Here is an 11,011-nt window from a genome sequence, read left to right as displayed (position 1 = left end):
ATTATTAGAATGAATTGTGAGGTTGTCATCGCACCCATAAACACTGATTCGGATAATGGTGGGAAGGAGAAACCTCTTTTTAGCGAATGTAGACGGTTTGTTAGGCGCTTGGAAATTGTGAGGTTCCAGCATGTGCTTTGTGAAGGAAATAAATGGACAGATTTATTGATTAATAGGGGGCACGACTCTAAATGGGGTATGATGATTCTTGAAGAGTCATTAATACTCTTCTCCATGTGGACGCTGATGGGGCAATGCCTCGGAGAAATGGAGAGCGGATGCAAAAAAACAAAAAAAGAAAAAAAAAGAAGAGATTATTATGTTTGGCATTCATATGTGTTCATGATCTTTTTCGGTTTAGGAAATTCCAAAAAGTTGTGTTCATTCGTGTGTAAAATGGTGCACTGTTGGATTACAAATTTACAATGGTACTGATTGTGGGATCAAGTTGTTTTTGTTGCATTTTCAGTTATAAATTTACTATGGGGTTTCTAAAGAATGTGATCTTAATAAATGGAAGAGAATTGAAATTGTGTTGATTTTTGACGCATTGAGCCGCTCACACACACACACACATATTAAAATTTAAGCCTTAAATCCCTAAAATTTAAATTCCTGAAAAAATTGCTAAAATCCCTATTGCACTCACTCCTCAAACGAAGCCTGTTGCCAACGATTGTCCCCGACTCCCTGCGAATCCGACGGCCGACGGCGCCAACGGTCGAGTGATCGACGACGAAGCGAAGCCCCAAGGCCGAAGCTAGCAGCCCAGGCCGCCGCCTCCCGCCCTCCCCTGCGAATCTGGGTAAGTCTTCTTCATTGAGTTGATTGACTGATTCTACATTGTGAAGGCTTCAAATCTTCGACTGAAATCGGACTGACGAATCTTCGACACGGCCGTGTCTAGGCTATCATTGATTTTCTAGTGCTTCTTTATGAAAACACTTCTTTGCTGTGTCTGCTAGTAGCATGGTATATCTGTGAGGTTAAAGCATGCATAAGATGTTATATAAATAGTGGAGAAGGACTATCTCCTGTCACATTCCTCACGGGGACTGCTGTAAAACCACTAGACATGGCCGTGTGAGTGAACTCAGTGAAGCAGTGAGTCTGAGTGTGAGCTAGTGAAGCTAATGAATTGTTAATTTGTTATTGAGATGTACTTGTAGATGATGTGCCCTGGAAATATCTGAACTCAAGCTGAAAAAATGACACCAAACAATGCATCTTCCGGGGTTGAATTTGAGACTGATTACTTGGCATGGATTGAAGTGGAGAAAATAAAATAATAATAATTAGTGTAGCAGGAAAACATTGCTATTTTGCATTACTTCTTTTTCTGCTCTTTAGTTTTGCCAATTGTTTTAGTTAGCTTGCTGAATCATTGCTATCTTGCTAAACATTGCTATTTAGCTTTAGGTTGGTTAATGAAATGTTGAGATGTGATGCTGAATTGTATTGTTAAAAATGTAAGAAATTAGGATATAATTTGCAGTGTTTATATAGGATTGCTGTAGCTAATGAATTTGGGAATATTTGAATATTTGAAGTATGGATTTTGAACTTCTTTGTTAAAGTTTTTATGGTTCGAACATTAGTTTTATCAAGTTTTTATTATTTATGTATGGATACAACAATTTATTTTATTAATTGTACAAGGAATTAAATAGGTGGAACTCGAGCTCAAACTATGAATTTATGATGCAAAGTGAATTTAAAATATTGAATATTATAATAATCAATCAATCATCATTAATAATACATTTTAATGAGTTTACAATATTATAATAAGGTTTATGATGCAAAGTGACTCATGGTCTACGATATAATTTGCTGGATAGATCTGCTCAAGCCTTCTCCGTAGTCCGTCCCCTATGTGAATCAGCCAAGGAATGCCTCGATACAGAGACGAGACTCCTGCAGTGTGTGTTTATACTGTTTGCGATGAATCAAAGTTCGTTCTCTCTACAAAATTTTGTTTGATTAACCATTTTAAGCCGTTTTCTTATTTTAATTGAATTTGTTGGTATCTGTTGCAGATTTTTGATTGTGAGGAATGTTCCAGCCCTGGGTTGTGGTGATGATCTCGCAAAATTGTTCACCACTTATGGAGAAGTTGAAGAGTACTGTATTCTTGCTTCAATATTCAGTCTTTTTCTTTTCATTTTTTAAGGCTCTATTCAAGTAGCCTAAAATGCAATCTTGGACTTCTTAAATATTGGGTTTCTGTCAAATCCTTTTCATTTTATTGCCCTTTTGTTTTTTGCTTCAATATTAGTCTGAGGGAATTCCTGATTGTGGATTTGTGGTTACTTCATTTGGAAGTTTGCTGTCATTGGATTAATTTGTTATGCTATTATTACTATGCTTTTAATTTTATTGATGTATTCTGTATATAAATAATCTGTCTAATTGCATAGAAGTTAACTTTTCTATTCTTTTTTTTTTTTTTTTTTCTAATGGATTCTTTTCTTTTCTCTGGCATATTCTAAAAACTGAATCATAGATCTCTAACAGCTTATTTTTCCCTGATTGGTGCAACTCTAATTGGAATTCTTATCTTTCACACACTATTTATAATGTTAATCTTTTGGTATTCTTTTTGTACTGAGTAGAACATTTTTTTTTTTTTTTGGGTTTTCTATTGTTTTGATCAGATGTAAACCCATGGATGCCGAAGACTGCGAACCATTTACTGATGTCTACTGGATCAAGTTCCAAAGGATAGACAATGCCAGGTGACATTAGCTTTCTATATTTTTACTACCTAGGTTTTGAGTGTTTTAAAACTGATTTATGAAGAACCAAAGAAACATTCAAAATGAATAAAATGGTGAAAAGTGTCTTGGATTTTTACTTTTTGTATTAATGGAATCTGTTATATGACTCTGTTAGTTTAGAACATGACAGTATATTTCTTATATTATATTTAGACTCGTTGTTCAAGGAGATCTGACCACTTAGAGCCATTGCGTCCCTTATAGAAGTGGAGGATTGTGTTTAGAGAAATGGCCAAAGAAAAAAAAAAATTTAAATGAGGTCATCTTAGCCTTTGCACCCAGTACATGCTATGGTACCCTAATGCGCAGTATTCATTGTATGGTATAGAAAGCATGGGATACAAAGTAGTCATTCGTGGTCGTTGCACAAGAAACTATCAATTTCTTGAAGATAACGGACTGTTATGCATTTATCGATTTTTTGAGTTTCTTTGGTTTCTTCATGACCTTTGGCGCTAGAAATACTCTTTCTTAATTTGTGAGGCCTCAGGATATTGGATAGTAAACTATTGAGTATAATTTAAAACTTTTAAAATCATAAATCACTGGTTACTCTGTTTTTATTTGGGTCTTTTCATTCATATCTCACCATTTGTATAAGGTACAAGCAACAGTTCATCGCATAATTAGACGTGTAGTTTATGCGAAATCAGAATAGATACCATTTATATGAACAAGAATATAGCATTACCTTAATAAGGGCACAAATACACACTTCAGTACTGTATAACTGTATCTTCTAAGTGATTGGTTATTCTCGGTGATTGCACATGTGGCATCTAAATAGTGTTATAGCAGTATACCATCTTGGCATGTCTATGGGGTGCAGCATGAGAAATATAAATGTTTTCTGATATAGGTTTGCCAAGAGGAAATTGGATGAGTTTGTATTCCTAGGGAACAGGCTCCAGGTCTCTTATGCACCTCAATATGAGAGCCTGTCTGATACAAAGGAGAAGTTAGAGGGGAGGAGAAGGGAAGTTCTGACACGAGTAAACTGTACACCACCGACTTGTACTTTGTATCGGTTGCTTGTTCTTTCCATTCTGTCCTGAGGCCTGATGTTATGATGTTTCAGCTCAAAGATCCAAAAGTTCTGCAATCCATGGGCCTGATGCTGTCAGCAAATCTATAATCACTTCAACCTCTAAACCACTAGAAATTAATAAAAGGTAATTTTATTTGCAAGATGATGTGGATAGGTTTTTCATATGATCTATGTACTAAGACATAACATTGATTTGTTTTCTTTAGTCCGTCCATGAAGCCACAGGAGACCGCTAATAATAGAGATTCCTCTATGAATGTAATATCTTCTAACAAGGTTAGCTATAAATGAATATCATGAAATGAAATTCCTTGCAAATTGTTTTTGGTAACATTTGCAAGAGAAATTTATGTTTGTGAAGCATTTTCCTCTTCTTGACTGACAATAGGTTATTTTGTTTCTGTTTAATCACAGGAATATTTTTCATCAGAATCTATGAATCAAACTGTTCAGTTGGTTAGGGAAAAACTAAACAAGGTAAATGAAAATTTTACTGTCACTTGATTTAGAGATTCAAATGGGCTTCATTGTGGCAAATTAATTTGTCCATTTTCCTTAGATACAATCCAGTGCAGAACATTCAGAAGCCGGAGCTTCCAAGAAAGTGCGAGTGGACAATAGGAGGAGAATTTGACGACTGATGAGAAAAGAAGTTGCTCGACCTTTATTCAAGGTTTCATGCCTTCCATCTATCTCTATACTGAAATTGCTTTGCTAGGTTAATTTGCTTAGGTTTCACTCCATCTTGTTTGACATTGGCATGACAGTTAACAAACAAACTTTCTTACATGTTTATGCTGATTTTACTGCAGCATGGTATAACTTAACTTGTTCCAACAAATCATTGAAGGACTTTGGTAATCTAATACTGTTGTTGCCATGAAAGGTATTTATTTGCTCAAGGAGGGAGAGGAGAGGGCAATGGAAATTTTGAATGCACACTTAGCTTGTTAATTCTTATACATCTCTTGTAAATGAAATATGTACAATTGTATAAATCAATCAGGTTATCGAGTTAACTTATAGCTGGTAGAGTAGTAGTTGATTGTAAACCATAGACTACTCCTGTTGAGAGTGAAACTTGTAATCTTGTGATTACTAAGTCAACAACCTGACTAACTTGGTTGAGGATGCCCTCAAAATTATAACATGAAAAGTGCATATTTTACTAATCGGACTATTCGGGTGGGTAGGCTTATAGAGATCTTTTTTATCAAAGAAAAGTAGGATTAACTAAAGTTGTTCAAACAGACATAGCCCAACTAAATGGTATTCCCATAGCAATTGGTGTTATGGATTATCTGATGGTCTTTAAATGAGCGAAAAAGAGTTAATTCCAACAATGGTACTCCGACTATGTTGATTTTCCAAAATTAGTCCCCGACTTTTAATTTGGACAATTTAGGTCCCTTGACTTTCAAATTCTTTCCAATGTTGGTCCTTTCGTCAAATTTTGGTTAAATTGAGGTCAAATGAAGGGGTAAAATTGTCTGTTCACTTGTATACTCGTATTTCTTCTGTCCTATACGCTATATATATGAATATAATATCAGTCGAAGAGACATCGAATGAGATTATATGGCTTCGGTTGAGACTTCGACTGAGATTATATTCATATATACAGCGTATAGGATATGAGAAATACGAGTAATAATACACTAAACATGTGAACGGACAAGTTTACCCCTTCATTTGACCTCAATTTAACCAAAATTTGACGAAAGGACCAACATTGGAAAGAATTTGAAAGTCAAGGGACCTAAATTGTCCAAATTAAAAGTCGGGGACTAATTGTGGAAAATCAACATAGTCGGAGGACCATTACTGGAATTAACTCGAGCGAAAAATATTCATATGAGTAAAGCTCTGTACTCTCGCCCTTTGCTTTTGTTCAATTATGTATATAAAAGAAATGGAGATTTGTAGCATCATTAAGTAAATACAGAGTGAGATCGTAGAAACATGAGTTGTGATGCAACTTTCACCTAATTTAAGACTGGTTATTGTGAGAACTATAAAAAGTACTGTTAAAGCGGGCCAAATTCCGTGGGCTGGTCCGCACTCGCCCACGGTGAGACGAGTTAGTGCTACAAAAAAGATGACAAAAAAAAAAAAACAAAAAAAAAAACAACGGGCCACCAACTCACATTGTACCCTAACTCGCGTGCCTAATGGGCTGAGTCCCAAAAAATTGCCAGAAATAAGGTCCGCAGTGGGACGAGTCTAATGGGACAAACCGGCTCGCTTTGACAGTACTAACTATAAATAAAGGCCTAAGATCTCCTATAAAATATAAAATAAAATATAAAAGATCATTTATACATAGCATAGTCCTAGCGAACCCACCTAAAATCTTTATTGAACTATGACTGACCATCATATTAGCAAATAAATGATGTAAAAATATGAGTGCATAGACATAAAGTGCACATTTCATATTTTCACCTGTAAAGTCTTTTCTCCACACATTATAATATTGTGTATTATTTAAATTTTGTCGGGGTTGGGGAATGGGGAGGGAAAGAGATATAGTCTATTATTGGTTAATATAGAATTAATCTCCAATTATATAAAATACATATGCCAACAAAAGGGGAAATTTTATTTAATTAATTAAAAAAGGGTTATATATGCAGAAAACTTGACAGGCAAGGGGACACAATTACATAAGCTGGGTTACTCAGGTTGGATCTGTGTTTTGTACCAAATCTTGGACTTGCTGGAGCAAGCCACAATTCTCTTTAAGTATTTGAAATTAGTAGGTGCACTTTCGTCCAACTAAGGAAAATGCTGAAGGATTTGTTAGGTAGAAATGTAGAATATATTCTCGTCTTTATTAAAAAAAAATGAACATAAAATTTTTAATTTATTATTATTAATTATTGATCATTCCATAAAAAATAGAAGACATATAATACAATACTCTAAGTAGAAGTTAGTAAGATAAAACTTTGACCCCTATTATTAGTTCTGATACCTATTATTATGTTTGTTTGTCTATTTTTGTTATCTTATTATTGAATTTAAATTTTTCAATAATTACAGAGTATATGGAGAAAAAATTAAAAAAAAATATTATTCATGCATTAAATATGAATTTTTAATATATATACACATTCATATGTGTGTTGTATTGTGACTCATTCTACTTAACACATTATTATTATCAAGTATTTAATTCACATTACTATTCTGATTCTAACATTTGAACCAAACACACCAAAATAAGATTATCAATATGATATCACATAAATACGGAATAGTAGTCTTAATGGGAGGCTGCGATGTTTGGTTGTCACTTTCTTTATAGTATAGATCATTGTAAAAAGCCAATTGAGACCCTTATTTCAAGAACCCACATGGTGCTTCTACAAATAACTATTCACAAATCTTGAAAATCTTAAAGTAGGTAACAACTATCCCCAAAATTAAGATTTCATAGTGACGGTAATAATGGGTTACCGGGTATGTAATCTGAGTATTATTGAAGTAAGATGGTACAGTGTTTGAGTACTTGAGAACAGTATTGAGCGTAGTGCTCAGTGTACAAGTGAATGTAATATCTATTGTCTAGTAAGAAGTGTCCCCCTTCACTATGTGGTTGTGAGCCTTTTTATCCCCTTCAGCTCAGTAACGGAGCATTGATGAAGAGTTGATCGTTGGACATCAGTACCTGAGGTGTTGAATGCTGAGGAGCTGAACGTCTGTCATCAATGCTGAGGAGCTGAACGTTGGCCATCAATGCTAAGGAGTTGAACCGTTGAGCATTGATGCTGAGGGGTGAGGTGTCTTGGGTGCTGCCAATAGTTCCGGGTCGGGTACCCAATTACCCTGTCACATAGTTCTTGAAAAACTCTTGATACCTTACACTCACATGGTGAAATATTTGCAAAAACCGTCTTTTATTATTACTATAGTGCTTGAAAATATCGAACGAATTCTCATTCTCCTCCTCAAGAATAATTCACTTTGTACTTTTTTTTAAAAAGCTTTTCATCTTTCATTTATCATTTTTTAGTTATAAAATTATACTCCCAACTTTTATTTTCTCCCACAAAATTTTAATATTGACACATTGGGACTTACAGGATTAAGAGAACTTATTAGAGTTAATTACACTTTTGGTCCTATGACTATTGGGGTCTTGTTAATTTCAGTACTTGACTTTAAAAATTAACAATTTAGTCTTGTAACTATGTAATTTTTAACACATTTGATCCTTCCGGCCAAATCACCGGTCAAATATCGCCTGAAAAATTAACCCTTTTGAAATTATTTATTCATGGGGACAAATTAGTCATTTTAAGTCACCTTCTTCTCCCTTAGCTTGCACCTGCTCGCCGACCGCCGTTCATTCCCATATATTTCCAGAATTTCCCCAATTGTAACTGCTAGAATTTTCATTTTGCCCATTTGGATTCTGCTTAAACTCATTTCCATGCTCATATTCACACATAGCCAGAGGAAAAACTCCCACTTTGTGCAGTAGTATTCACATTTCCATTATAAAATCCATTTGGGTTTTGCTGAAAACGCCAGTTATTGCGAGTTTGAGCATAATTATATTCTCCCGATCAAAATCATTGGAATCATTACAAAATTTGTTTTTTCAGCCGCAATGCTAAGGTTTTCCATTCTAATCCAAAAGCATATAATGTATTAGCTAATCTTTGCTCCATATTCGTCCCCAAAAAAACTTCAAAAAGTTTTTCAATCCAAAAATAATAATAATAATAATAATAATAATAATAATAATAATAATAATAATAATATTAACAAGCGAGAGAAGGAGGAAGGGAAATTTTCAGGGATTGCGTGCATAACATGTTAATTGAAGACGGACGGCGAACTGCGATTGGCGGTGGACGAATGAAGGCCGAACAGGGAGGAGGGCTTTTGACAGGTGGGTAAGGGTTTTGCCCAAGGGTAAAATTTATTGTAGCACCCTTCTCCTTCTTCCTTCCTGTTTAACAAGGCATTGAATGGCGAAAGGAGTATATTGGCTCAAAGCTTTCAGTATAACTATGGCGATTTCATACCCATCAGGCCTTTCCTCAGAATAAATGACATAAAATGACTAATTTGCCCTCATGAATAAAAAATTTTAAGAGGGTTACGTTTTTCCGGCAATATGTCACCGGTGATTTGGCCGGAAGGACCAAATGTGTTGAAAATTGCATAGTTACAGGACTAAATTGTTAGTTTTTAAAGTCAAGTACTGAAATTAACTAGACACCAATGGTCATAGGACCAAAAGTGTAATTAACTCGAACTTATTATCAATTAACATATTAAAAAATAAGAGTAAAAATAGAAATTACATGTAATTGAACTCTTTTTAGGTACTGTAACAATCATAGCACGGGATTAAGTGATTAATAACAATCACGAAAGTGCCGGCAGAAATTTCAACAAAAGGGTACGAACAGTCGGAACAGATCTTAGCAAGTAGACAAATATCTGACGCGAACAGACAATAGTACAGACCATGAGATGCCGAGACGAATTCAAACGGCGGTAAATTTTTTTAATAAGCACGACACGACAATTACGAATTGAAAATTCACGGATCATTTGTTTAAAACCTAGACTAGACTCTGTTGCTAAATTAATGTCATGTCAATTTTCATATCATTCACACATGACACATGTATCTAAAACAATCTTACTTTTAATAATGAGAAAACAACTATGATGATGAAATGTGTGAATTGGATCTCTTATGCGTGCATAAAAATTCTAGTCTAATCGGTGGAGGTATTAATTATGAGACTTGAGATTTACTTCTGCAGAGGTTCTAAGGATGAGGTCTTGTGTGCTTAGAATAAGTCATGCAAAACTAATATCACAAAAAAAATAATAATAATAATTTGGTATTTTTTATATGAATATTTTTTTTGGGTGACTTGAGAAATTCACAAGTATAAATTTTGTATTCTGATCATAATTGAAAAATGATTACAATGAGATAAAGAAGCCTATGTTGTTCATTGTTGACCGACTAAAGAGGCCAGGCCATTCCAGGGTTTGAAGTTGTTAAGAAGAATCAGCGGCGGAAGAGCAATGGAAGGATTGGAAATTAGAGTGGCAACAGTTTGGCAAACCCGTGACTCCAATATACATACTGCAGCACGTCCATCAAACTTCACGTGCATGTTGCTATGCCACAACCGGACAACCCCCTTACGCAAGCCTACCCCTCCCCACCAACATTCACTCTTTTCTTTCCTCTCATCTCATCCCATCCCTTTACTAACCAAATAAATTTTATTTAAAATATTTAAATACATATACATACATAATATATATATGTATATATGTGTGTGTATTTGTATCTTTGAAAAAAAAAATTATCCTTAACCTCGTTCATTACCTTCCGTTACTTTTCATATTTCAATCATTTACGAAGTGATTCCTTTTTGTTTTTTATATTAAAGTTGGCTTAATAAAGTTGTTTCACTGACATTTGAGGGACAAAAAGTGACGGTGATATAATTGATAAATAAAAAAAAAAATTTCTATAGCTTACATCTTTTCACTTTAGTTAGTTTCCCCTAATATATCTGGCAAGTAATTATAGTGCCAGAGAAATGAAAACATAGTTCAACAGAACTGCCATACAATTTGCATTATGTCGTAATCACACACGCATGGTCGATTTCTGAACGTTAAACGGTTTGGTTAGAGTCCTATCTACTAAATGTGAAATTAATAGATGCTCTGTCATATACTCATACACTAATTGGTGATAGTGATAAAACTTTCGTCTAATGTGATATATATATGGGGCAAAAATTAATGTGAGACCATTTTACATTCTTACTGGTCTATGTAGGACGTTTGATTAATAATATTAAAAAATTGACCTATTAATTAAAAATTTGACACATCAATTAAAAAATTTCACCCATTTAACAGATTGAGACAAGTGAGACAGTCTCACACAAGTGTTATATATATATTAAAAAGAAGAAGAAGAAGAATAGAATTGATATAAAGAAAGCAAGTCAGAAAAGCATAATCGTCCGGAAGAGTAAAAGATGCTGAAATGTTTGTCGTAATGGGGAGCTTGCTTTTATCAGTTTTATGGCATACTTGCCCCGGCCCCCTCCCCTCTCTAACGTTCTTGCCTACTTGCCTTCCGATGTAACCCCGACCCCAATCCCCCCCCCCCTCCCCCTCT

General features: G+C 34.6%; 1 protein-coding gene across 2 annotated transcripts; it reads left to right on the top strand.

Annotated features, from left to right (window-relative positions):
• The first annotated feature begins 349 nt into the window (after nt 1–349).
• LOC116012452 (RNA-binding protein 48-like) lies at nt 350–5,000 on the top strand. Of its 2 annotated transcripts, none has more exons than XM_031251984.1 (10): nt 350–805; nt 1,842–1,954; nt 2,040–2,123; nt 2,658–2,738; nt 3,640–3,779; nt 3,859–3,952; nt 4,035–4,104; nt 4,243–4,305; nt 4,388–4,501; nt 4,641–5,000. In XM_031251984.1, exons 2-9 carry the CDS (start codon nt 1,893–1,895, stop codon nt 4,460–4,462), a joined length of 669 nt encoding a protein of 222 aa, XP_031107844.1. In that variant the 5' UTR covers nt 350–805; nt 1,842–1,892; the 3' UTR covers nt 4,463–4,501; nt 4,641–5,000. The 2 variants fall into 2 exon arrangements, with proteins under 2 accessions (XP_031107844.1, XP_031107845.1); XM_031251985.1 differs by having other exon boundaries at nt 1,793–1,954.
• The last annotated feature ends 6,011 nt before the right edge of the window (nt 5,001–11,011 follow it).

This window comes from Ipomoea triloba, chromosome 3 (assembly GCF_003576645.1).
Source record: "Ipomoea triloba cultivar NCNSP0323 chromosome 3, ASM357664v1".
NCBI classification, from domain to species: domain Eukaryota; kingdom Viridiplantae; phylum Streptophyta; class Magnoliopsida; order Solanales; family Convolvulaceae; genus Ipomoea; species Ipomoea triloba.
Note: the sequence above shows the minus strand (reverse complement) of the source record. Positions and strands in the feature narration are given on the sequence as shown.